Below are 27,994 nucleotides of genomic sequence, written 5' to 3'. Positions count from 1 at the left end.
GAAATATTGCAAGCATTTTATTATTTTAATATTGCTGATTATGGCTTACATCTTAAGAAAACTCAATAATCCTGTCTCAAAATATTAGAACATCATGAAAATTTTTTTTTTTTTTTTGCATTACAGAAGGTAAAGAACTTTATCACCATGTTCTAATTTTGGACTTAATAAATTTAATCATATTTATGAAGAAGTTCGAGCCCTCGTGAAGGTCAAAGGTCAACGTCACTGTGACATCATGAAGTTGCGCCAACTTGCCTGCTTTCCATGGATGGAAACGTTAGCTAGTACCAGAACGTATTCTTGTCAAAATTTTTTATTTGATTCTCCTCACTTGATGTTCCTTCAGTTCAGAGCATTTTGACGAGAATCGGCCACGAACATCCACAGACGTCCAGGAAGTAGTTCTTCCACCTCAATATTTGTAGTTTTACCTGCATTTCTGCCCCTCTGTGCCGATTTAATCAACTTCAGGTCGACGTGGCGGACGGACCTTGGTCCCGCTGAACACGTGAGACGGATTTAATCACTCACCCGACTGGGGGCGCATTCACGTTGCACAAAAGCGGGAATCACAATGCTCCCTGTTTCACTCCGTCCAAGTCCCTAAGGAATGTAAATCGCCAGCCTAAAAAGTGTGTATCCAGCATTACATCATTGCAAAATGTGGCCTGGATCTAACTTTGTCATGGGAGGGCCGTCACCAACCCCCCCCTCCAACCGCCACCACTTGCACTTTTATGTTGATTGAAAAGAAAAAAAAAAAGGAAATCTGCCGGGTGTAATCTGGTGTGACGCCACTAATCCCGGACGCTACAAATCATAGGTCCCCCTCGCCACCGAGCACCACATCCACCCCGAGCGGCTTCGCATCTGCACAGGTAAGACGCCCGTTCGGCCTCCTCGGACCCCCCCCCCCCCGTCCCTCTCACGCCGGGAGGTTTTTTTTTTTTTTTTTTGTACCATTTAGGTGCTTTAAACGACTCGGAATCAATTAATGTTTTGCATTTACAGTAATTTATTATGTTTTTTTTTTTCTCTTAAAATGCAGACGAAAAGGGTTTTTTTTTTTACCATTTAGGTGCTTTAAACGACTCGGAATCAATTAATGTTTTGCATTTTACAGTAATTTATTATGTTTTTTTTTTCTCTTAAAATGCAGATGAAAAGGTTTTTTTTTTTTTTTTTACCATTTAGGTGCTTTAAACGACTCGGAATCAATTTAGGTGCTTTAAACGACTCGGAATCAATTAATGTTTTGCTTATTACAGTAATTTATTATGTTTTTTTTTTTTTTCTTTTAAAATGCAGACGAAAAGTTTTTTTTTTTTTTTTTTACCATTTAGGTGCTTTAAACGACTCGGAATCAATTAATGTTTTGCATTTACAGTAATTTATTATGTTTTTTTTTTCTTTTAAAATGCAGACGAAAAGGTTTTTTTTTTTTTTTTTACCATTTAGGTGCTTTAAACGACTCGGAATCAATTCATGTTTTGCATTTTACAGTAATTTATTATCTTCTTTTTTTTTCTTTTAAAATGCAGACGGAAAGTTTTTTTTTTTTTTTTTAACCATTTAGGTGCTTTAAACAACTCAGATTAAATTAATGTTTTGCATTTTACAGTAATTTATTACCTTTTTTTTCTTATAAAATGCAGATGAGGAGGTGGGTTTTTTTATTTATTTTTTTTTTTTTACCGTTTAGGTGCCTTAAACAACTTGGATTTAATTAATGTTTTGCATTTTACAGTAATGAATTATCTTTTTTTTCTTTTAAAATGCAGATGAGGGGGTGGATTTTTTTTTTTTTTTAAGTTTCTGATGCAACTGGATTTTCATTTTTTTTTTTTTGCATAGTTTGATAAGAGTCACTGTTTGCAGATCAGTAGTCATGGATTCAATGCATAATACAAATTAAACAAATATCACTGAGGGGTAAATATTTTTATTTTACTATGTAGTATATTTTATTTTGCTGAGATGTCACTGCAAAACCGACGAGAAATTTTGTTTAAATAGCAACAAGAATTGCTTGGAAAATCTCAAAGAAAAGGAAAAATTTGCATTTTTTTTTTTTCCCTTGGAAATGAGAAAAATTGATACGTCAGTAAAAAAGCAAGTCACCTCTGAAATTTTAAATTGCTGTGTTGCAAAAAACACAACTATAGAGCTGATAAAAAAAATTACGATTTTTCTGTTTTAATTCTTTAACATTTCCGACAGTCACCCCATCATGTGTCTAATGCCAGAAAACAAATTTTAAACCCAGATCTTATTCCGTATTCGACGAGTTTTTTATTTTTTCACCCTCCTGCAGTTCCGGCGACCCCCCGGCTCGTCCCCCTCCGCCGATTACGAAACCCATCGATGGCAAATCTCCCGATAAATCCTCTAGAAATGGACGAAAGCTAAATTTAACCCCATCAAGGGAACCCTGTGATTGCAGAGGGGCCGGGGATGAGGAGGGGATTATCGCAACACAGTGTGTCAATTGTTTGCGTCGAATCCGATGTACATCGCCGCCAAGTTCAGCCCCGCTTTTTTTTTTTTTTTTCCCTTCCAGATCTCGAGATCCCGATTTTGACGATCAGAGGACATGGCTGTTGTCGTAAGTGCGCCTCTCCGGATCGATCCGCTCACGCTTCGGCCGTTCATTCCCGCCCGCGAGCGTCGACTCACGCCGCTTAATATTTCCGGGCTAATCTACGCCTCAGGTGAACCTCGACGTGCGTTTGCGGGCTTTACTGGACTCATGTGAGCCAGATTAGCCGAACACCGGGGGTGGGGGGGGGGGCTTATCCGCCGCCGGCGGACACAATCGGGCATAAGAGCTTTACGCTTTCATTGAAAGCAACACGAGACCATCGGTAGACCAGGACCGGGGCCGACGTGTTGCCTCGGTTCGCAAAAAGTCCAAATAAACGTATGAATATCCAGAGTATCACCTCGCAGTCTTGGAAATTATCTACATTTGAAACGTACGCCTCAACCGTTTTGGTCCGGATAGCCTCGTCGCGTCGCCGCTAACCTGCAGACATCGGTTTTAGGAACCGACGTTCTGAAAATTCTGCTGCTTATCCATTGATGAGGTTCTGCGAAGCAAAACAGGCAACGGATTCACCGTCAATATCACGTAACGGGACATACAACTTTTAGCTCATCTGGGGAACGAAGCTACCGCATGTTCTTGGTTGGTTTTATTCCCGTGGAACCGGAAACCTTCTTGCTACGAGTTGGATGCCGCCGAACTGGCAAAAAGCGATGTCAGGAAACCAGGGGATCTTTGCGCGGATGGGTTTGCGAATCGGTCGAAACCGATTTCGGGGGAGGAAATGAAAGTGCAGTTGAGCAGTGGGACGGTTGGAGTGCATCGGCGATGAAGTCACGGCGAGGAGATAAAAAGGAGTTAGGACCTACTAAGCCGTGGCTCGTCTCGATTTGAGATAAAACTATAAAGTTTGATGGTACAGAAGCATTTTTCAGCGAGCCAGACGAAGAAGAAATCAAATGAACCAAGTTTATTTAAGTACCTGAGTGGATTTTAATAGTTAAGGTTGACCAGAGTGAGTTTTGCCAGTAGTAGCTAGTAGCTGCAATTCAACAAAATCTAGTCAGATTATATTGATATGACGTCCAATCACAAAATCACAACCCCGCTTTTCCACGTCGAGCAAGTTTGGACCAAATTCTTCAAGATAAGATAAGATAAGATAAGATAAGAACAACTTTATTAATCCCGGAGGAAATTGTTGTGCCAGAGTGACAGAAAATATAACAGTAATAAATAATAAAAAGAAAAGGCAGAATTAGAAATAAAATAAACTATAACTATAAAGTGTCTCAGTGAAACTATAAAGTGTCTTAGTAAACAAGGGATAAAACTATAAGTGTCTTAGTAACAAGTGAGGTAAGGAGTGCACAATAGTATGATAAAGGAAAAATTGTAGTGTAGCTGTTATGAAATGAAATATTGCACAGTTCTGAATATTGCACAGTGAAATGAAATATTGCACAGTTTTTGTTTTTTTTTAGGTTAAAGATAGGTTTTTATGGTCGCCGGCGGCTGAATGGAGAGGAGTTAAAAAGTCTGATCGCCTCGGGGAGGAAAGACCTCCTGTGGCGTTCAGCGGAGACGGAAACCCAACATTTCCTTTTTTTTTTCGAGGAACCACTTGGCGAGGAAACGTCTGCCTTTCCCACCCCGCTAGAAACCTTCGGAGGGGGATACCAGGGTTTTCAAGATGTGCAGAACGCTGCACGCTAATAGCCGAAACGACGCAATCGTAGCTTTTCTCGGACTTGTGGACACCAGTGGAGAAGATACGAGGTTCCTATCATTCATCGACGTGACATGATAATATCAAGTCCATCTTTTCCCCTCAGAGCGGAAGTTACCGTATGGTTTCGGAGGAGGAGCAGGCCCTCCGGGCTAAGCTGGAGCGCCTCACCGTCAAGGATCACGGTCCCGTGTACGGACCCTGCGCCAGCCTGCCGGACCACACCAGGCAGAAGGTGAGCACGGAAAATAAGGATTGGATGCGCGGCTTTGTTTACATTGGTTAATATTATACGGTCCGTCATCTCGAAGTCACTGATGTATGGAATGAAATGACATCTTCAGCTAGAAGTGACCAAAAAAAAAATCTCTTTTCAATTCATTTATGTATTATAAATGTAAAATTGTGCACAGTCGCTCTATCTATTGATATTATTATTATTATTTATATTCTCCAAAATAAGTCCATTATTATCTCTTGTAGACACATCGAGTTCTGTTCTCTGTTGTTAGCTAGAAGTGACAAAAAAAACACTCTTTCCAATTCATTTATGTGTTAAAAATTTTAAATTGTGTTAACAAAATCATCAGCAGCAAATCTGCACAGTTGCTCTATCTATTATTATTATTATTAGTATTTATATTCTCCAAAATAAGTCCATTATTATCTTTAATAGACACATCTAGTTCTGTTCTCTGTTGTTAGCTAGAAGTGACAAAAAAAACACTCTTTCCAATTCATTTATGTGTTAAAAATTTGAAATTGTGTTAACCAAATCAGCAGCAGCAAATCTGCACAGCCGGTCTATCTATTATTATTATTAGTATTTATATTCCCCAAAATAAGTCCATTATTATCTCTTGTAGACACATCTAGTTCTGTTCTCTGTTGTTAGCACCAGGCTAAACTAAGCTAAGCTAAGCAGCTTTGTACCTTTGACTTTTTTTATATGCTTCTAGTTTAAGAAGATGTGTTTTTTGCTTTTTTTGTTCAAAACACATCACAGAAAAAAGCAAAAAACTGTTTTTGAAATTTATTTTTGTATTTTTATTTGCTCGTTTATCTCAGAGGATAAATAGCTAAAGGTTAGCAGATTAGCCGGCAGCAATTACAAAGAGTAATTTTTGTTTTTTTTAATTATATTTTCTTTTTTTTTTATTTAATTTCTTAAGATGTAAGCCATAATCAGCAATGTTAAAATAATAAAAGGCTTGCAATATTTCAGTTGATTTGAAATGAATCTAGAATGTATGACATTTTTGTTTTCGTAATTGCATTGCAGAAGACAAACAACTTTATCACAATCTTCTATTTTTCTGAGACAGTCTTGTATACGTTCATAATCGCAAATATTTAATATTTAAATGTGTACTAATGTGTCTTAACACATGCTGTTTTTTTCGCACATGCATTTGTATTTATTTAATTTTCCTCTTTTTTTATTTCTTGACATCCGATTAATTACCATGTTTTCTTTTGAAACAATATTTTTCATTAAATTATGTGGGTTTTAAGTAAAGATACCCAATCCTACACAAGGAACATTACTAATAATCAATGATTCAATTTTCAATAAATAGTAAATGGTCTCAAACCTACATAGGGGTTAAAATAAGAGCCGGGAATCGAACCGCCGACCATGATTGAAAAAAAAGTATCAACATTTCGGTTATTATCGATCCGCTTCCCTCGCAGGCGAAAGACGAGCTGAACGAGACGGAGGAGAAGCGAGTGTCGGCGGTGAAGGAGCTGCGAGGGCTGATCAAGGAGAAGGCGGACGGCGGCGATGATCTGGCCAAGGGGGTTCAGGACACGTTCGGAGAGAAGCCCGACAGTTTGCTGGTTCGCTTCATCCGAGCCAGGAAGTACGACGTGCCCCGATCCTTCGACCTCATGAAAGGTGGGCGCTCAAAATTTGCAGTTTCACCGCCTGGATCAGGGGTGGCAAACTCATTTCGGTCCGGGGGCCACATGTGGAAATCCAAATTTTGCCTTTTTTTTAGTTTTAAATTGGTGAAATTACACCCTGAAAATATTAAGAGAAAATCTTGTCACTGTGGGAAAATTTACCTCTAGAATTTTTAGAAAATTGATTGTTAGCATGTATAGCATTTTTTATTTTGAAGATGAACTATTCCCCTAAAAAATACATGACAAATTACTATTAAAAAATACATGACAAATTACTATTAAAAGTTTATATTAAAAAGGAACTGATGAAATTACACCCTAAATATATCAAAACAGAAAATCTTGTCACTGTTGGAAAATTTTGCCACTAGAATTTTTAGAAAACTGATTGTTAGCATGTATAGCATTTTTTATTTTGAAGATGAACTATTCCCCTAAAAAATGCATGACAAATTACTATTAAAAGTTTATATTAAAAAGGAACTGATGAAATTACACCCTAAATATATCAAAACAGAAAATCTTCTCACTGTGGGAAAATTTTGCCTCTAGAATTTATTAGAAAATTGATTGTTAGCATGTATAGCATTTTTTATTTTGAAGATGAACTATTCCCCTAAAAAATACATGACAAATTACTATTAAAAGTTTATATTAAAAAGGAACTGATGAAATTACACCCTAAATATATCAAAACAGAAAATCTTCTCACTGTGGGAAAATTTTGCCACTATAATTTATTAGAAAATTGATTAGTAGCATGTATAGCATTTTTAATTTTGAAAATGAACTGTTCCTCTAAAAAATATATGACAAATTACTATTAAAAAATACATGACAAATTACTATTAAAAATGTATATTAAAAAGGAACTGATGAAATTACACCCTAAATATATCAAAACAGAAAATCTTCTCACTGTGGGAAAATTTGCCACTAGAATTTATTGGAAAATTGATTAGTAGCATGTATAGCATTTTTTAATTTTGAAAATGAACTGCTCCTAAAAAATACGGTACAAATTACTATTACAAATGTATATTAAAAAGGAACTGTTGAAATCACACCCTAAAAATATTGTTGAGTTAAAAGAGAAAATCCTGTCACTGTGGGAAAATATGCCACTAGAATTTTTTAGAAAATTGATTGGTAGCATGTATAGCATTTTTAATTTTGAAAATGAACTGTTCCTCCTAAAAAATACAGTACAAATTACTATTACAATTGTATATTAAAAAGGAACCAATGAAATCACACCCTAAAAATGTTGTTGAGTTAAAAGAGAAAATCTTGTCACTGTGGAAAAATTTGCCACTAGAATTAATTAGAAAATTAATTGGTAGCATGTTCAGCATTTTTATTTTTGAAAATGAACTGTTCCGCCTAAAAAATGCATGACAAATTACTATTAAAAATGTATATTAAAAAGGAACCGATGAAATCACACCCTAAAAATATTGTTGAGTTAAAAGAGAAAATCTTGTCACCGTGGGAAAATTTGCCATTAGAATTTATTAGAAAATTTATTGGTAGAATGTTGAAAGGCTAATGGTGGCTATTCTGTTTATGAAATAAATCTTTTTTAATTTTGACCGTTTTTTTTATGCTATTGATTTTGTGGTTTTCATAGAATTAAGGAAAAAAAAGGATTTTTTTTTAACAATATCACTGGGCGTTGTTTCATCAAAAAACTTTTTTTTTTTTTTTTTTTTCAAATTTTGAAGCAAAAACATTGCAAAATTCCTTTTTTTATTTTTTCCTTACCCGTTGTTTTTGTATAAAACCCCCAGATGCATGCGAGGAAAAAAAACATACGTGCCGCATTAACACAAAGATTCGTTTTTTTTTAAACCACAAATTCTCTTAGACCCCTGGATTTGAATTTCATCTTTTCGCGTTTTCAGGCTACGTGCGCTTCAGGAAGGATTACCCAGAGCTGTTCGAGAACCTGACCCCGGAGGCCGTTCGCAGCACCATCGAAGCCGGATACCCCGGCATCCTGCAGAGCAGGGACAAATACGGCCGCGTGGTCCTGCTCTTCAACATCGAGAACTGGGACTACGAGGAGATCACGTTTGACGAGGTGGGTTGGTCGGGTAGGGGGGGGGGGGGGGGATATCTCCGAAACACATCCGATGACGATTTCCGTGGCGAACGCAGATCCTCCGCGCTTACTGCGTCATCCTGGAGAAGCTGCTGGAGAACGAGGAGACTCAGATCAACGGGTTCTGCATCATCGAGAACTTCAAGGGGTTCACCATGCAGCAGGCCTCCGGGATCAAACCCACCGAGCTCAAGAAGATGGTGGACATGTTGCAGGTCGGGAAAGGTCACATGTGGGCTCGACGTTTTTTTTTTCAAATATTTACTTCCTCTGTGATGCGGGCGTTTTGTAAAAATCTGGTGACGTGCCGATCAGCTGGTCGACGGGCTACAATAGAAGTAATCGGTAGTTGTGACGGAGGAGATGATGCCATCTGTAACCGGGCGATGATTAAAAATTAAAGTATGAAAATATCGCATTAAAAAAGGGGGGGGAATATTTTCCAACAAACTTTCAAGGAGTCAAAGTGTTTGTTTTTAATTAATGTCAACATTCGCTTTTTCAAAGTGCTCAAACAGAGAGGGTACGTGTCGAAATGTCGAACATTGCATAATATGCTTATTACTTATTTTATTTGTTTGTTTTTCGCAACCATTCTAGCATCAGCAGAAGAAGAATTTCATTGTACACATTTTGAATCAGTTTTGACCTTCAAAAACACGAGGATATATTGATTTTTCATGCAAAATACGTTCAGGGAGTCTGAAATGCGCCACATTTTCACATTTTTTGTCTCTCTGGAGGTTTATCATACGCATTTTTTTTTTTTTTTTTGTTTGTTTTTGTTTTTCTGGGCAGGACTCCTTCCCCGCCCGTTTCAAAGCGGTGCACTTCATCCACCAGCCCTGGTACTTCACCACCACCTACAACGTGGTCAAACCCCTCATGAAGAGCAAGCTGCTGGAAAGGGTGAGTTTCAAACTGGATGGCCTATTTATTTTGAAAAAAAAAAAACAAAAACACACCAGTCAACAGACAGACTTAGAATTCAATAAATATCTTTTTGGTCTTGGCGTAGTCCAAAAATTCGAGCCGTCGAATTATTAAAAAAGTCGATTCAGATTTTTGTTGCACGTCAGGGGTCTCAGACCTCGGAACAATATTTTGTGCCCTCCCCGGCCTGAAGTCATATCTTTGCGTTTTGTTTCTCACATGCATCTGGGTTTATTTTTACAGTGGGTTTTAAATAAAAAACGAAAAAAGAATGAAAAAGTCACTTTGCGATGAATTTTTTTGCTTCAAAATTTGAAAACAAAATGATTTTTTGATGAAAAAACATCTAGTGACATTGTTAAAACGATCTTTTCTTTTCTTATTTCTATAAAAATCCACAAAAATCCACAAAAACGGGAAAAATTAAAAAGATTGACTTCATAACCACATTAGCCGCCTTTAGCCTTGTAAACATTATACCTCCTCTTATACATGCTAACAATCAATTTTCTAATAAATTTTAGTGGCAAATTTTCCCACAGTGACAAGATTTTCTCTTTCCACTCAACAATATTTTTAGGGTGTGATTTCATCAGTCCCTTTTTAATATATTTTTATAATTTTATAATTTTTATATATTAATATATTTTTAATAGTAATTCGCCATGTATTTTTTGGAGGAACAGTTCATTACATATAAAGATTTTTATAGTTTACCTGTTTACTTCCTTTACACTAAAACAAAGGAAAAATTTGGACTTGGTGTTACTTCTAGGTAATGATTTTATTGGTTCGGATGTGGCCCCCGGACCATAATAAGTTTGACACCCCTGTTTCACATGAATGTCGCTGATCTAATTCCTAAATTAAAATCCCTAATAATCAATTTAATTAAAAATCTTCCAACGTAGCACACGGCGTCTCCTATTTCCTTCTATAGAGTTGAATTGTCCGATTTAGTTCGATAACTGCGTCAGAACTAAAGTTCATTTCAATTTAATGTGTGAAAATACCTTCTGGAGTCAAACGCACACAGTGACCCTCAAACACTCTTCATATTATTTCTGGATTCCATAAATAGGTGTAAAATCAGAAAAAAAAAGGAGCGCAAGGCGGAAATATGAAAATCGCTTCGCTGACGGACGCTCTTGGTTCTCTAGGTGTTTGTCCACGGAGACGAGCTGGACAACTATTACAAGGAGTTTGACGCCGACATCCTTCCTGCGGAGTTCGACGGAAAGTCCCCCAAGTACGACGGCAAAGCCACGGCAGCCAAGCTCTTTGACTAAAACCTCCACCCTCCCCTTTGCCAACCGACGTGAGAATCATAATCTATAATGAACCCCATAGACTGTGGAGACTTTTAAGCCCGATCTAGCTGTGTGGTGGTAGGAAACAAATATTACGAAGTTATGCGTGAGCGAGATGTTTCCAGGGTCCTGACCGAGCACAAGTAAGAACAAAACGATGGCTTGCACGATCACAAATTTTAAATAACTGCACATTTGTTTCCAAAGCCTGTGATTTGGAACTAATCTGCATGCCTTCAAGCAAACGCCATTCTGAGAGTGAGCATTAACATTAACAACCTCTAAGGAGCTCGGAGGTGTCAACTTATCCCACATGCACATGGAGAGATGTCTTCTATTTATAAGATTTGGACACTTTACAGGGGTGTCCAAATATATAGCTGAGAGCTGAGAGACAAAACTCCTCATTATCTGGTCAAAAAATGTGCTTTTGTTTAAATCCATACATGGGCTTAAACTATTGATTGATTGTATCTTTTAGTCTCAGTGTTATTCCCTGAAAAGCTGGCTACAAAAGCATTCAGCGGGTGTGGAATATTTCCATCGAGCCAACATGGCAACTGACGTGATCACGGTCGCAGTTGCTGACCGTATTATGCTTTGTTTCCATTTTCTGGCGATTATAATCCCAGATCATCTTGTCCTGGGTCTGCAAGCTAAATGACAAATCTGTGGCAACGTCCCCGAACAAAAACAAGCTAAAAAATACACTAAATTCATCAAGTCAAATACATGAATCATATTCTGGACACGATGATTCCCCCACGTTGGGCTGAATACTTAGTGAAACTGCTTGAGGTTCCCTGTTCATTCGGGCTTTGTTTGGACTTTTGGTCACATTCTCACTCACACATACTTAAAACACTGGCAGGCCCCAGCTTTTATCAGTTTCCTAACCCACTCTGTCCTCAAAGTGCATGGCTGGTATTCCAACAAGTGCCTGTCTCTCGTGTGTTTTTTAGATTGTTCTTCGATAAGAATATTAAGTTTACCCATTGTGCTTCCTGGTGCGCCAAGAATGTCAATAAACTGTACAATAAACTGTATATAAATGTAAGCTGAGGTGTTTGGATTCATTTAAATGTCCCATATTATGCAAGAATTACCACTTTTGTATGGGAGGGGGGGGAAATAAACAACCCAGTCATTTCTTTGAGGGAACGCAATCGCTGAAAAAAACTGCAACTGTGAAATGCATTTGGATACCACGTCCCAAGTGACAGCACCTGCAAAGTACATGATTCAAGCCTTCTTGGAGCACAAAGGCCCAAAAGGATCCGCCTACTGGCCTCTTGGCTCAGCAGCACCGAGGCGACAGGCCACGTGGCTGGGTGGATTTTTTTTGTATAAATCCATAGTTTATTACATTCATTTGCAAACATCTGTAACTTTAACATGTCACATTGGCTTTTCCCTTCTTAGCGTGATCAATAAGGAGCAGGCAGAGGTATACACTTTTCAAATATATTGAACTCATTTATTGATTTTTCTTAGTTCTGTTAAGTTTTTAAGATCACAACAACTGATACAAAACAAAACAAAGCAGGTTCAGCTTTATATTTCTTTAAAATTCTTCTTTAAAATTGCATCTTCTTGCATCTGTTTTTGCTTTTTTCCAGCTTTACTTAATTTCTTGATATTTTTAGTGAGATGATTGATTTAATGGTACACCAGCATTCGAAAAATGGAGCCTGGGTTATTATTTTTATTTTTGAAATTGTAGCCCATCTCCAGGCGCAATATGCCTCTGTGGAAAACACTTCCGTGTTATCATCCGGGTCCTTGCAATCACGGACAGGCGGGCTTCTTTCAAGTGGCAGTTAAAGGTAACAACAATTGTGAGTGTTATCTCAGTCATGGTACCTTTCTGTGTTTTTCCTGACAAACACGCAGTCATATATATTTTCGATATTACCTTTTGTTACGCCGGATTAGTACCGGTTTTCCCCGAACCCATTATTTTCATTGTCCTAGCCGGCGTCAGTCCTGACAATTACGCTAGCATTAGCTTTAGCTTCTCCTGCGGCAATTCGAACAGAGTTTAATATTTTTTCTTTCATCTCCACTCCAAATTGTTTTTTGTTTGTGATTTAAAACAGTCACATCTGTGGTAATGGTGGACCCAACACCTTATGTGACTTTCTGTGTGCTTATGTTTGTGAAACATGACCGTCTTGGTAGCCGTGCTAAAAGCCACGGACACAAGTAGATCAGAACTACAAAGAACTACAGGGGGCGGGGCCAAAAGCCGACTGTACTTCCGGGATGCGCGTGCTGACTAGAGGTGCATTTATTTATAACAGCAGACAGAAAAAGACTCCAGTAGATTCGTGAAAAAGTAAACATAACACAAATATGCGTGGGAGTCCAAAATATACAACTATAATGGTATAAAAGTTCAAGAAAAACTGGTCATATCAACCATTATTATAGGTTGCATGTGATCCTATTTAAATAAAGGGTAGTTTGGAGTTGAGCTTTTTGTAACTGTCTCTGGTTGTTTCATATTTGCGACTATAGCTTAGGAACATTTTTTTTTCAGCACGCAAGTCCTCACTGTATGAACTATCTTGCATAACAAATCAGGTGTTTTTGGTTAAGCAGCTTAAAATTAAGCAAATTTGACCCCAAACATCGGTCACTTATGAAACCAATGAGTTGGACCTTGTTCAAGGTAACGACAACATTGCGTGTGACAAAGCCGTGTGGATTGTTGAGGAAATTAAGAGGAGCCAGAATGCAGAATGCTTCTTTTAATACTCTGAACCAAAGGTTGCAACGAAATGAACGCAAAATTTAATTTTCCATTTTGAACATTGATTTGACACAGCCCTTTATACCACTGCAAAGTCCCGAGGGGCTGTTTTAACACGGTCCACATCTTTGTCGGCGCTACCAATTGTAGAAACTCTCTGGGAGGGAAACTGGCAAACCTCAAAAATTCAGTGAATTAAAAAAAGTATGAATGAAATTATTCACCATATCTGAAATGCGATTTGAATGGTTTTCACGGGGTTCATTTGTTTATTTTTGCAGTTTTGCCGCCCCATTTAAGGCGCTCCCGTTCAACTCCTCTCGGAGTTGTAACTTGGAGCAGATATGTGGGAGCTGCCCTAAAAAAAAAAAAAAAAAAAAAAATCTAAACACAGCTGTGTTAATACATAGATATTACAGTTTTGACACAAGGCTAATTGTGACAAGACGAAACTGAAAGCAACTGTGAACAGAGAAAACCGAGGGTTGACGCTCTAGCAACAGGCCGAAGTTGGTGCAAAGGAATGCTTAGACTTTTCACCTTCATTTAAGCTGTAACAAAAACACATAACAATTATAATGGGAAGTCCAGTACAACTAGAAAAGCCCAAATGTTTCCTGTAAACATTAGCGGCACCCAGCAGTCGCTCATTGTTTCGCCGTTTGTTGCTCTAGAGTGACATACCGTATATAATAACGCGCTAAACAACATTTTACAGAGTCAAACCATGTGGCCGTTGTCAACTGAAGGCTGGATGCGTCTCCGCGTCCAGAATCTGCCAGCTGGAACAATCGGACATTAAGATAGCAGCGTAAAGCATCTCGGCAGAACCAAGAAATATGAGGAAAAAAAAACCCATAAAGTTACAAAATGAGCAGGTTCTTACATTTTGATCAACGCTAAATCTCTTTCAAAAAGAAACCCATGTTTTCATGAATGTGAGATCATCAATAATCACACCACAGCCTGGTGTTTAAGCCCTTTTGGAGAACATTAATTAACTTTTACCGTCTGAGGCACAAACCGCTTTCGCAATAAAAAAGTAACAGTTGTGTTTGTAGAGCTCAACAACAATCACATTTAAAAGTATCAAGTCACCGAAAGCGCGACATGTAAAATCAGGATGAAATTTACCATAACTTGAATCTCCATTCGATTAAATTCAAGTTTACTTCATGATATTGATCCATGTATGTCTTTCGCCGTGAGTACATAGATTTAAGAGGCTTTTACGCCCGTTTCCATTCCTGTCTGGAACAGCAAAAAAATCAAGAAATTAAAACCGATCAATGAAGAATTCATGTTCAGATGCTGCTCACCAGATATCGAGTATACATCAGGATTTATACAAAGGCACTTTAAAAAAAACAGCGGGCGTAAGGATGGCGGTCAAATATAGCAAGTTAGAATACAAGTCGACAAAATGTCATCATCGCATTGATGACCCACTTTAAGCCACGTGTGTGTGTGTGTATTTATATATAAATATAATCTAAAAAAGACCTTTCCGGGAAGCTGGTTTGCTGAGAAACAGCAGGGGGCGACCCACGCTACTTTGGAGTGGAAGTGGGTTACGAAACAACAAGGCACGACTTACCGAGGGGTGCTATTACACCACGGAGGTCAGATTCTGGATTCTCCAGTGTGCAGTGTTTGCTCCAAAGGCTACTATAACGTCTTACTCACTCAGACTATTTCTTTTTCATATTGGACTTTTAAACCTGACACGGCTTATTTTTTTTACTGCTTAATTATACTGTACCCTGCAAATAGCAGTAAACGCGGTTAACAAATAACCATAGGGTTAAATTTACCAAGAGTAGACCCATGTAAAAGTTGATTCTCGTCCGTTTTTTTTTTTTTTTTTTGGGGGGGGGGGGGGGGGCCTCAATAGACACATTAAAATATATTACCCATTAAAATGCTTTTCTGAGTAAGCTGACGGGCCGGTCCGCTCGCTCCGAGCCCGGTTGAATATCTATCCCTGGTATCCTTAGGTATTTTTCCGCCTGTGGAATTCCCCCCCCCCCCGGGGCTTCCGCTGTATCTCAGCGTACCATCTGACAGTAATGGCTTCCGCGAAGGCGGCTACAGAGGGTCGTCCACTTGGTTTTCGTCCGTTGTCTTGCAGAGATGCCCCGCGTCCTTCGGGCAGGAGTTCCTTCCCCGGCTGCTGCTGCTGCTGCTGCTCCGGCAGGCCGGCCTGGTCCGCTCCCACTGGCACATGGCGTCGGCGTACTGGACCACCACCTTGTCCATCCAGGTGAGGGGCTGGGGGACGAGCACGGCGCCCTCGAAGAAGCCCAGGTGGCCTCCATGCTGGGTGAGGGCGAACATCACATTGGGCATCTTTTCTGGAGGGAAAGCACAAAAGGAGATTGTTTTTCCCTCCCCGCCTTTCTGCTCCAAACATCCAAATGCCTTTTTTCCTACTGATTATTTCTCTTATTATCTATGTCAGGGGTCGGCAACCCGCGGCTCTTTCATCTTTACACTGCGGCTCCGAGTGGCTTGGGAAAATAAATTATAAATATTTGATTAGAGTGTATTCCATTTGTGTTAATTCCCTTTTTTAGTTCTAAATTGGAAGATTATTGTGATCTTGAAATATTAAATGAAATTATTATTATTATTTTTCGCCGCTCAAATTAAACGTCACACTGGCGGAAGCCGGTAAAGTCCCGATTTGCAGATACTGTGTGCAGCAGTTCAGGAGCAGAAGTCCCATAAACCGGGTAAAATAAATATTTATGAAGATATTTTGCAAATATTTATTTTTTATTGTTTACTGACACAGTGATTTTTTTTTCCCGATTTATTTTTAAAATTCAGGTCAAGGCTCCGCTAAACGCTCTGAAAGCCCAAAGCTCAAAATGAGTTCATTACATAAATAAGATTTAATTTTCTCCGTAATACTTTGTGAATTTCAGAAGCAACACACTACACACTTGTTTATACAAAGTGTAAAGGTAATAAAAAGCAACATATACAGTGGTACCTTTTTTTTTTTTTAATTTTAGACGTCAAAAAGTAATTGCGGCTCCCAGTGTTTTCTTTTCCGAGGAAACCGGGTCCAAATGGCTCTTTGGGTGTTACGGGTTGCCGAACCCTGATCTATGTTTTATTCGTGAATGATAAAATCTGAACGCGATCTGCTTTTAGTGGCTAAGAGTGATAAAATGGTTAAGTCCGAGGACGCTCCGCAGGGACACGCCTTACACGTGTCTTTTGTTCTCGGCTTTCCGTCCCCGGCCACTCGACACCGCTCGCTCTTTCTCCAGGCGAGCACTTGTCTTTTTTCTTGTTTTTTTTTTAGAAGCACAAGCAAATATAAACCAGCTCGCATACCAAAGTAAGAACCATCCCGAAGGATATCTGGACACTTAACTAAGCACTAAAAGCGCAGCTGAACTGCCCCTAAGGGCTGGTGAATAAACCGATACGTCCCCAATTATCCTCCCGAGTCTTAGATTTTACCATGGACTTGTTTTGTATGAATACCAAGTATTCAGGAAAATAATGATTTTCGAGTGTTTAAATTTGCAATAAATGAGCTCCAAATCAGCGACAATTTTCTTGTAAATGAGTAAACATGCAAATAATTATTTAATAATTCGAAAAAAAAAAATACAAGAAGAATATTCCCTCATGAGCTGACAGGAAATAAAGTCATTATAAACAAGAAATGAGCTTAAAGATCAGCGAGAATGGGCCAAAGTAGAAATAAAGGACATATCATTATTACGAGGGCACGGTTATTTAATGGTGATGGTTGTTATTGTGGCTAAACATTATTTTTCTCACCTATGCAAATATTGTTTTGTATTTCACATTTAAACTAGGGTTTTCCATTTTTTTTTCCCCACTTTCTACTGTCAAAAAGGCCTTAAAAAAAAAAAAACAACCTTAGAGTTAAAAAAATATCCATTCCTGAACGACGTCTGAGCTGTTACTGCTGAGAGGACACGTGATTGAGGAAGCGGTGGTTGGTGCAGACACACACACACACACACACACACATATGCATACAGGATAATCCAACATCCTCGGGCGATCACATGTCCCCCGAAGAACTTAAACCGTCTCGTCAACACGCTCGATTTATACTGTCACCCATTCGAATCCGATGTGTTTTGATTTTTAGCCTGAACGCCAGCTTGCAGGCTTTTAAAAAAAAAAAAAAAATGGCAGCACCAAGACGGCGCGATCCAACACCCTGGATGGATCGCATGTCCCCTGAAAAATTCAACAAGACTGCCTGGGCCGCGGGCGGGAGGGCGGGAGGGAGGGAGGAGGCCGCCGGACTTGACCAACTCCGAGGAATCCGGCTCCAGTGTTGAGTGTCAAGAGGAGAGACGGCAGGTTTTGTTCGGTTTATTATACATGACGGTTCGTCTCCTACCTCGCCGACGGGGAGACGTTCGAAAACAAGGCCAAAAAGGAACGTATTCCTGCTCCGGCACATGACCTACATTCAGGAGCTTCGCGTAATCTGGAGTTTTTTCATCACGAGACCACGACGGAGGCCCTTATTACCAAAACATGTCCCCATGCGTGACTATTTTTATTTATTTTTTTACCCCTAAACATCCATCAGCTGTGAATATCAAATGTCGGGGTTCTAGTTTCCTGCCGGCTGCGATTACTGAACGTGTCGCGTTTACTCATGTCGGAAGAAACCATCAGATGTTTTGACTTAAGTGATAAATAATGCGTGTGATCAGTTTCACTAAGAATCACCAGTCATGTTATCGCCAACCGCCGGCGTGGATGTTGTGACACAAACCTGAGAGCGTGCGCGGAATGGCGAGCAGAGACTGGTGAACCAGCGGGTCGTCCGAGGAGTTCAGCAGGAGGAGGGGCACCGACACCTGGGAGCCCCAAAAAAAATATTTTTAATTGCATGTTTATGAGCATCTAGGAAGCAAACTGTCTTGTGTTCGCAGTGGAGAAGTGGTTCCGTCCAACGGTGGCGTCTGAGCTGGTCACTTCCTCGTACCGCCGCCGCCGCCGCCGCCGCCATGCGTTCATGACAGCCAGGCTCGTACGAACCCTCATCAGGTGAGCGGCACGTGGAAATAAACTTCAACTCGAGCCGTCACGTGAATTTACAGACTAAACAACAGGAAATCGTGTCAAGTATCCTAATGTCAAGTACTGTATTAACGGAAAGTTCATTAAATATTGACATGTTTGCAGGAAGACTTGCGGTAAATAAGTAATTTCTGGGTTTTTTTGAGGGGGATTTTTCTTTTTCTGTTACGCTTATCCCGCACACAGGGTTGCAGGTGGCAGCTTTCCCTTTTTGATGATTTACTTTTTTTTTATCTTTATGATTAAGCGCGTCTGTTCTGTATATTTCCTGTGCATCGTGTATTTGCAGGTGTATTTGCAGTCCCTATGTCCTCTACTGTAAGTCGCTTTGGATAAAAGCGTCTGCCAAATGCAATGTAATGTAATGTAATGTAACTTACTCAAATCCAAAACAAAAAACAACTTTGTGAATACTCAACAAATCATAACTTCGTATGACCAAGAACTATTTTTGACATTAAGACATTGCCCTAAACGTACCTACGGTGGAACAAATCGATCCAGAAACAAGGTTTTTGCATCTACCCGCGAACAAACTCCATAGCTTTCCGCGTTGTTTACATCATTTTTCATCGCGTTTTCCTCTTTTCGCTTAAAACTGGCCCTCGTGGCTCCCGAGGAAATGAAAAGAGCTTGTGATAGCGGTGTTTGGGTCTCATCTGCGAGAAGTTGGTGTTGATCTGGAAAAAAAAAAAAAAAAAAAAACCCAGCCCCGATGTCTACACCCTTAGTTGAAATATACTGCTCAAAAAAATAAAGGGAACACTTGAACAACACAATGTAACTCCAAGTCAATCACACTTGTGTGAAATCATAGTGTCCACTCAGGAAGCAACACAGATTCATTTTGACTTGTTTTAAGGACATTACATCAAAGTTGGATCAGCCTGGAGTTTGTTTTTACACTTTAATTTGAGTGTGATTCCTAATCCAGACCTCCATGGGTTGATACATTTGATTCCCATTGATCATTTTTGTGTGATTTTGTTGTCAGCACATTCAACTGTGTAAAGAGCAAAGTATTTCATAAGAATATTTCATTCATTTAGATCTAGGATGTGTTTTTTAAGTGTTCTCTTTATTTTTTCGAGCAGTGTATTTAAAAATCCCAACTTGTTCATAAAAACAGATCCCAATGTCCTCAAAGCGCAGTTGTGGCTTCTGAACATTATGATGGGTTAATGAAAGGGAAGTGCAAGTAAAACGGAAACAATCCGGTTCAGTCCGAACTGAATCCTTCAAGCGGCTGTAGTTGTTTGTAGGAAGATTTCCTCCTCACCTTGTGGATGTAGTGCATGCAGCTCTCCTTCTCGTAGTAGTCCTTCAGGGAGCCGTAGCCGTGGAACTTCCTACGGGACCAATCACGAAATCACATCGGTCAGACGGGGAGGGTTTTTCCCCGACGGGGGCCGGCCGGGAACCGAGGGGAGGACTTACCTCATGATGCTGTCGTCGATCTGCATCAAGGACGTGGCGGCGCACAGCCGGTTCAGGTCTGCGTCGCCCACGCTGCTGGAGTTCATGCTGAGAAGGCTGTGCCTGGAAAAACAGAATACGTCATCCCGATGTTATTCCTAAATCGCTAACGTCCTGCTTTTTACTTTGCAATGAATCAAACTTTGGTTGTATTTGTTTTTCAGTCATCTTAACTGTCACTGAATGCTCTTTTGAGAAGTTTCCTCTCGGGTTTCGGTGCGGTGCTCTGCAGCGACCGCCCTCTGCGGAGAAACTCGGACAAACGTCGATGCGGAATTCGAAGAATGATTGAAAAACACTTCCTCACCTGTGTGACAGGATCAGCTTCTTCATGTTGTCTGCCAGCACAAAGTTGTAGAGTCTGCGGAACTGGTCCCATTGGAGAAAGGTTTCCTGGGCTCTAAACACACACACACACACTTTAAGATATAGCTCAGCACGCATCTTTTAGAAATATTTAGAACGTAAATATTTTCTACAGCTAATGTTATTCTATTGAATGAAGCACTCCACACACAAATCTGCCTGCAATAGAGGGTTTTCAGGGTCTTTGGCGGACCAGTGACTTCCGTAGGGCGTTAATACACTGCTCAAAAAAATAAAGGGAACACTTAAAAAACACATCCTAGATCTAAATGAATGAAATATTCTTATGAAATACTTTGCTCTTTACACAGTTGAATGTGCTGACAACAAAATCACACAAAAATGATCAATGGAAATCAAATGTATCAACCCATGGAGGTCTGGATTAGGAATCACACTCAAAATTAAAGTGTAAAAACAAACTCCAGGCTGATCCAACTTTGATGTAATGTCCTTAAAACAAGTCAAAATGAATCTGTGTTGCTTCCTGAGTGGACACTATGATTTCACACAAGTGTGATTGACTTGGAGTTACAGTGTGTTGTTCAAGTGTTCCCTTTATTTTTTTGAGCCCGGCTAGAATCCCTTCCCCGACGGTTGTTGATGTATGACGAGGAGAACCGACCTCGGGGTCTGACCCACTTAACATACTTGCTGTTTTGACATCAACTGCTATCTGCCGTTGACCTTTGACATTGCATTTTTGTCGCTGCATCGTTCGTTAGAATACAAGCCGATGCGTCACGGCTCACTTTGAGACCGCGCGATGGTCTAAGAAGCAAAATCCATTTTTATTGCTAACCGGTATTGTAGCATAAGCGTTCAGAAACAAACCCAGTGTTGACTTTTCCCCCGGCTAGACGAACCTGAGTGCGCTGTAGCCCTGGCAGACGCTGACGCAGCACAGCACCCTGTCCTGGTTGGACCGGTTCTCCCCCAGGAACTTGCACACAATGTTCCCGCCCAGGCTGAAGCCCACCACCACCAGCAGCGTGTCCGGGAGCGAGCGCTTGATGTAGTTCACCATGGCGGCGTACTCCCAGGTACAGCCTGCAGAATCCACACAGTGTGACAAAGGATCACGAACTATATGTCTCGTCTAACCTTATTATTTAGCGATGTTTTTATATGTAGCCCTGTAGCTGTTAACCAGCCGGAATAGCCCCCTGAGTGCAGGATAAGCGGTTTAGCTCATGAATGAATGAATAACCAACATTAGCAACAACCTTCCCCTCAGCTTTAGCATCTTATTCTTTCATGTGGTGTGTTATTTGAGTGACAGGCGGCTCTGTGTGTCGCCCCGGTTACCGTAGGTGAACATGCGCGGGGAGGTGAGCTCCACGCTAGGTAAGGCGCCCAGGTGGTTGAGCACTGCGCAGCGGTAGCCTTGCCGCTGGGAGTAGTCCACAAAGGTCCGGATATAGTTCTTCTCGCTATGGTTACCGATCCCGGGGCAGATCACCATGGTGATGTCATCTGGCAAACACAGGAAATGGAACGAGTGCACAAAAAGATAAAAAAAAAAACAAAACATACAACTTGGAGCCACAAGTCGACCTCAGCTGGGACGTGTTTTAAGAACAACGAGAGCGTGAAGCGGAAAGAACCCGGCTGCTGACCCCCCGTGCTGTGGTCCCCGAGCGCCTCGAAGAGGTCAAAGGTCGCCGTGGCGCCGTCCGGCATCGGGAGGAACTTGCGGACCCCGCAGGGCGTCGGGGTGTTGATACGTCCCATCTTTCCATACAGGGCCGTCTGGAGATGGCCGCTCTTCCCCCACAGCAAGGGAGGAATGTATCTGAGGAGGAGGAGGGCGAGCCTCGCGTTACATAACACCGCCGGGACGCGACGATGACTCGGCACATTCACGAGACAGGGACTGTCGTGGGCCCGCAGACCGGCACGGATCCGAATATGCGGGTGCGAGATCGGAGGCAAGATCCGGCCGCGGTGGAGGCGGCTGAGGCCGAGGCCTGCAGGTCGGCTCCCCGCTAGTGATCGGGGTTTGAGGTCCGAGGGAGACTTGGATTTAGGTCAGAGAGTCGGGTCAATCTGGTACCATTCTGGCCTTTCGTCACAGATTATGCTGAATGGTCTTTATAATACAAATACAACGGGGAGGGGAAAAAAAAAAACCCTACTTGAGTCATTTCTCAAGCACTTTTCTTATTTGTCTGGAAATACATTCCTGTGCAAAAAAACAAATATTTCAATTTTTTTTTAAAGGTTTTACTTTCATTATTTATCTTAATCTTGTGTTTTTTTATTTTCAGGTAATTTTTTTTTCTTTTCTTTTATCATACATTACTTTTGATTATGCTTTTTAGTTTTTTTTTTATGTTGATTTTTGATTTGATTTTTGTGCAATTCAAAACATTGCTGTTCTCAGTTATTTATTCCTGCTATCGTGTGAAGTCAGTTTCTTCACTTTCCTTTTTTTTTCCTGGGATGTTTTTTTTTCACTTAGCAAATAATCTCTTGTGAAATTTCTGCTGCATTTTCATAATATTTCTTCCCATTTTCAGGTTAATCTTGAAAACTGGTTTGCAATTATATGGGGCGAAATAGAGTCCCTCCGCTGTGAACACAGTTGTGTTGTTTTTGGAGGTAAGATTTAATTTCATTTATGTTTTAATCTTTTATTCAGGTTCATGATTTGCACTAAAAATATTTTTTACTCACTTTTGTGGTGGATTCGAATGTTTTCATGCTAAAGTTAATTTCCAGTCACGAAGCCACTCAACGGGCTTTAACCAGCAGCTGCATCAGACAACAGTACGACCTTATGGATTTGACATCGAGATAAAAACAAAACAATCGTCATAAAAAGAAACTAAAATATCTCCTTGTGCGGACATTCAGATTAAGACGGTTTTAAGGATGTTAGATTTCGGTTGGTGAGCAACGCAACCCGCTTTCAACTACACGTCCCGGTAGTGACAGGCACTCACTCTTTGGTCAGCAAGGGGCAGGATTTCAGCAGGTAGCGGCTGAGCGCCGTGTCCTGATAGGTGACCTCCGGGGGCGCCGTGGGGCTCTTGAGGTTCAAGCAGCGGACGATGATGTACAAGACGGTGGCGACTGCGGCGAGCTTCACGCTGTCAAACGTGGCCGGCAGCTCCGAGCCCAGGGTGTGCGCGTCGCTGCCCTCGAGGGCGGCCATTGCGGACAGGAAAGGGGATCTGCGGATGTCGTTTCAGGGAGAAACTGGTGAGCATATTTGACACACAAGGACAAAACTTGCTTTTGAAATATTTCACTGCTCCCATGTTGTGTTTAAAAAATCATTTTCAAATCGCACTGTTCTGCAAAGTCTTTAGATTTAGTAAAAACTCATAAGATGGGTTTTCACCTCACTGGTGTTTTAGCACCGGCCTGGAGGTCAGCTCTGCACAATGCACAGTTAACTATAGCATCATAGCCTAGTAAACCCACTGACCGCCATTTATTATGCTAAGCTAACACGCCGGCCTGGAGGTCAGCTCTGCGCAATGCACAGTCGTCTATAGCATCATAGCTTAGTAAACCCACTGACCGCCATTTATTATGCTAAGCTAACACGCCGGCCTGGAGGTCAGCTCTGCACAATGCACAGTCGTCTATAGCATCATAGCCTAGTATACCCACTGACCGCCATTTATTATGCTAAGCTAACACGCCGGCCTGGAGGTCAGCTCTGCACAATGCACAGTTGTCTATAGCATCATAGCCTAGTAAACCCACTGACCGCCATTTATTATGCTAAGCTAACAAGCCAGCCTCCTGGAGGTCAGCTTCGCACAATGCACGGTCATCAATAGCATCATAGCCTAGTAAACCCATTGACCGCCATTAATGCTGCTAAGCTAACAAGGATGTCCCACTTCTCACAAAGATGAGATAGAACATTGGAATGGGGAAAAGCAGCAGAAAAGCGGACAGCGCAGTAGAGGTCGTTAAGCAATAAATATAAGTTACAACAGAAGCATACAAAAAAAATAATAAAATCAGAAAATTGTGCAGACTTGTCCAGAAAATGGAGTGTTTATATTTTTACAAGAAGTGAATTTGACCCCATCACCGCTGCCTCTTACAAACTTCAACTGTCCTCTATTTCTAGCAGTGCCTACATGTATTTTTACATGTTTATACTTTGACACGCTGGATTCCCCCTCAGTTGGAGTTACCGATAAATGGACATCAATGTTTTGTTTTTGTTTTTTTCCCACATTTTTACTTGTTGCTCTGGAGCGCTAAGTATGGATCTCTTGCACATTCCACGCCTTCCACACACTCTCACTAAATCATTTATCACAGTCCACTGACAGCCACGAGTTTTAGATTCATCCTGTCTGTGTGGATCCAGTTAAATCTCTGATGTGGCAGAGCGGCCCCTCCTGAAACTTCTACAAACCTGCTAAAACCTCACAGCGAGTCAAACCATATTACTGTTTTAGTATAAATAGTAGTGTTTTTGTTTTCTTTTTGAACCCACCTTGACCTTTGAGACTTTTTAAAGAAAGTGCAACAGTCCAACTCCAGACCCTTTACACGCCCAGATGATGCTCATTCAGTCCTGGAGAACAGAGTGTGGGGGCCACTTTTTCACGATTTTGAAGAAAAAAAATACAAAAAAACCCCATCGCTGCACCCCAGCCACGTCATTTGCGATGACAAACAAACGGGAAATGAATCTTACAATGATTAAAAACACACTCACAACGACGGGTGTCGAAGCTTTCCGCTTCTTTGCTCGTTTGTCGAAGCACTCAGTCAAAAAAAACAATGTTTTTTTTTTTTTTTTTTTTTTACTTCAAACTCTTAAAACTACGTCTATTTAAAAATGATAAAAGTTATTGAAAAAAAAAGTTAAAACATAATTTCCGGTTCTTACCCGCGTTTCGAGGCGTATCCGTGTCCGGGTCCCGCCGGGTCTCCGGTGTGTTTACCGACCGACCGACCGACCTGCGGCGGCGGACAGCGGGGCTGCAACAGCTCCCGCCCTCCCTTCCGCGCGGTGCGTTCACGGACCCTCGCAAAAGCTCCGGACTTTTTGCTTTCCTTGACTTCGAGGTCGGCTAAACAATTAAAAATCCGAATCCGAATTTCCCGATTTTGCTCAAAAGGCTTTCCACGGATGGCAAACTCGTCACATCACGCGTGGATCTGGTGTTTTTTTACCGGCTGACGGGGAATTTTTCGGTCACCCCACCCGAAGTTTCTAATGTCCGACAGAACGAAAATGCACCATGACTAACTTCCTCTCCAGCAACAGAAGTTTAGTTCATGTACAGCTGGGGTTTTTATCGCAAGTTTCGGTTAGTCATAAGAAAAACTTTATTTATCCAGAAGGAAATGGTTGTGCCAGAGTTACAAGAAAAATATAACAAAAATGAGTAATAGTTGAAAATTGCATAAACAGTAAAAAAAAAAGAGAATAAGAAATACAAATAAACTATAAAGTGTCTTAAGTAACAAGTGACAGACAAGGAGTGCACAAGAGTATGAAAAACTATTGTACACGAAGCTGTTATGAAATGAAATACTGCCCAGTTATGAACACATATACAGATAAATTATTACAATTCACATTAAGTGGGTGAGAATTGTTTTTTTTTTTAAGGTTTAAGATTTTGGGATTTATAGAATCATATTTCCAGAATACTGATAACATCTTGTCAATATCAATTTTAGACAAACACACACTAAAACAGAGTGACTAATAACATGTTGTAGGCCAGACATTTTACCATTAATATCTATCTATCTATCTATCTATCTATCTATCTATCTATCTATCTATCTATCTATCTATCGTGTGTGATTAGTTTGGTTTAACATGTTTTTTGTTATTTTTATTTTTACAAGAAGCAACAGCTCGTTTAGTGTTTTGGCCGCTAGGGGGCGCTATCGCACCCCCCGACCCCGATGAGCGCCATTGCCTTTGTAGTTCTTTGTAGTTTTTACTTGGATTTGAAGTTAGGATGGGACCATGGCTCAAACTTGAACCAGCTAGCTTGTATTTTAAGTCTTTTCTGTGTCTGCAGAATATTTGTTACGGCACAATCTGGTCACTATTACACCAACTTTGTGAGAAGTCACGCCCGAAGCATGGCCATTGTTTTATTTTTATTTATATACTAAATAATGCAAAAATGAACAAACACACAGAGGAGTGGAATTGAATGCTGATAAATAAAAAGAAAAATCAATGACTTCAGTGTGTTAATACTACAATAAAATTACATGTAAATAGGGGCAAATAACTTTGAGCAGCTAAATAATTTCCTGTCAGGATTTATTGTAATTGCGGCAGTGCGGTTCCGCTATATAAAATTAGCAAAACAAAAACGGGTGATTGAAGTGGAAGAGGGCTTTGTTAAATTTTCTTCAATCGCGCAGACACTCAATGTTCAAATGACGATGAAGTTACTGCTTCACACGTAAAGAGAAAGTTGGATGCGTTATCTTTATGGTCACGTAAACCTTCAGCGTCTCCGTTTCGGTCGCAGTCGTTTCACTTTGGAACAATCCAAAACCGAGGTTGTCAGGAAAAGCAGCAAAGTGCAGCGTGAGGTTTGACTTGGTGTGCGGCTGGAAGCCACAGCAGTATTCACCCCGTTCCCCAGTCATTTTCACATCCATATATTTGTTTTGGATTTTTTTTTCTGAACTTTTTATAAGGGTGACTTCTTATTTCCAGGCAAAACTAAAACAGGATTGGGATTTCTTTTTTTTTCTTTTTGCAAAGAAGGATCTGGTTTGCCTCTGAAATGGAAACGTGTCAATCTGATTTTAGTTTATGCGCCACGTCTGACTGACCTCCTGGAAATATCAGCAAACAAATCAGCAAAAGCATGAAATTACCTGAAAATTCACATGTTTAAGAGCTTAAGACGAAAGCTTCTGAATAATCAACACAAAACAACAAAATAATCTCTGACACAAGAAAGAAAATTGCAAGATAAAAAGAAAACATCTGAACGAAATTGCTACAACAAGAAATAACCTAGTCAAATATTAAAAGTGCTAACAGTAACATGACATAATAATGTTAATATTCATAAAAGAAATACTCATAAAAAGAAAGGTTTTTAGCCTGTTCTTGAACAAATAGAGGATCAGTGAGAAATTACTGAAAACCAAATGAGGATCAAACAAATTACTGGAAAAATGATCATTGTCATTAAATAGATTTTGCAAAAATTAAGCCCTAAAATAGAATTAAAAAGCATTAAATTCAATGTCTAGGGCATTTGAAATTGAAAAAAAACTTGATGGAAAAACACATTGTTATTTGCAGTTTAATTTAGTTAGGCGATGTAAACATTTAATAATTTTGATCGGAATTGTGTGATGATTGACAAGCCGAAGTCTTTCATTGGCAGTTTACGGCCGGTTTTCTGACGCTGCACGAAGTTACAAGTTGGAGCAAAAAGGAAAACAAACTAAGAAATAACTCCAAATCTACTCCAGATGTGAATGACTGACGTCATTAATAAATAAGCATATATGCAATCACACATGGTCCGAATTTGTTTAAAGTGGCATTAAAAGCATTAAATTAGATTAATTGATACTCGCTGGAACCCTGGATTAAGAAATAATCAATATATACCCACATTTTTTTTAATTTTTTTTTTTTTGTCTATAACAACCAGAAGTCACAAAAAATCTAATTGAAAAATTGAATTTGTGTAAAAGAAATGTAACAATCAGCAAAAAACAGGTGACAGGCGGACGATGCTTCTTCTCAGAATTTGCCTTCTCGTGTCTTTGGGGGGAAAATGAA

General features: G+C 40.1%; 2 protein-coding genes across 3 annotated transcripts; one reads left to right on the top strand and one right to left on the bottom strand.

Annotated features, from left to right (window-relative positions):
- The first annotated feature begins 826 nt into the window (after positions 1 to 826).
- rlbp1b (retinaldehyde binding protein 1b) lies at positions 827 to 11,573 on the top strand. Its single transcript, XM_086149172.1, has 8 exons — positions 827 to 881; positions 2,564 to 2,608; positions 4,384 to 4,512; positions 5,973 to 6,177; positions 8,093 to 8,271; positions 8,349 to 8,507; positions 9,091 to 9,201; positions 10,386 to 11,573. The coding sequence occupies exons 2-8, from the start codon at positions 2,597 to 2,599 to the stop codon at positions 10,512 to 10,514; spliced, it is 924 nt and encodes a 307-aa protein (XP_086005298.1). The 5' UTR covers positions 827 to 881; positions 2,564 to 2,596; the 3' UTR covers positions 10,515 to 11,573.
- A 2,064-nt stretch (positions 11,574 to 13,637) lies between these two features.
- On the bottom strand, positions 13,638 to 25,204 carry LOC147232350 (monoacylglycerol lipase ABHD2-like). 2 transcript variants are annotated; one of them, XM_086149171.1, is made up of 11 exons: positions 25,097 to 25,204; positions 24,698 to 24,778; positions 23,175 to 23,405; positions 21,846 to 22,021; positions 21,535 to 21,702; positions 21,093 to 21,276; positions 20,168 to 20,260; positions 19,822 to 19,923; positions 19,664 to 19,733; positions 18,077 to 18,161; positions 14,415 to 15,644 (listed from the first exon to the last, which is right to left on the bottom strand). In XM_086149171.1, the coding sequence occupies exons 3-11, from the start codon at positions 23,384 to 23,386 to the stop codon at positions 15,379 to 15,381; spliced, it is 1,356 nt and encodes a 451-aa protein (XP_086005297.1). In that variant the 5' UTR covers positions 23,387 to 23,405; positions 24,698 to 24,778; positions 25,097 to 25,204; the 3' UTR covers positions 14,415 to 15,378. The 2 variants fall into 2 exon arrangements, with proteins under 2 accessions (XP_086005296.1, XP_086005297.1); XM_086149170.1 differs by lacking the exon at positions 24,698 to 24,778 and having other exon boundaries at positions 13,638 to 15,644; positions 25,097 to 25,173.
- Between the last annotated feature and the right edge of the window lie 2,790 nt (positions 25,205 to 27,994).

This window comes from Fistularia commersonii, chromosome 7 (genome assembly GCF_037954325.1).
Source record: "Fistularia commersonii isolate RoL2024-O1a breed Wild chromosome 7, RoL_Fcom_v1.0, whole genome shotgun sequence".
Classification (NCBI taxonomy): Eukaryota; Metazoa; Chordata; class Actinopteri; order Syngnathiformes; family Fistulariidae; genus Fistularia; species Fistularia commersonii.
Note: the sequence above shows the minus strand (reverse complement) of the source record. Positions and strands in the feature narration are given on the sequence as shown.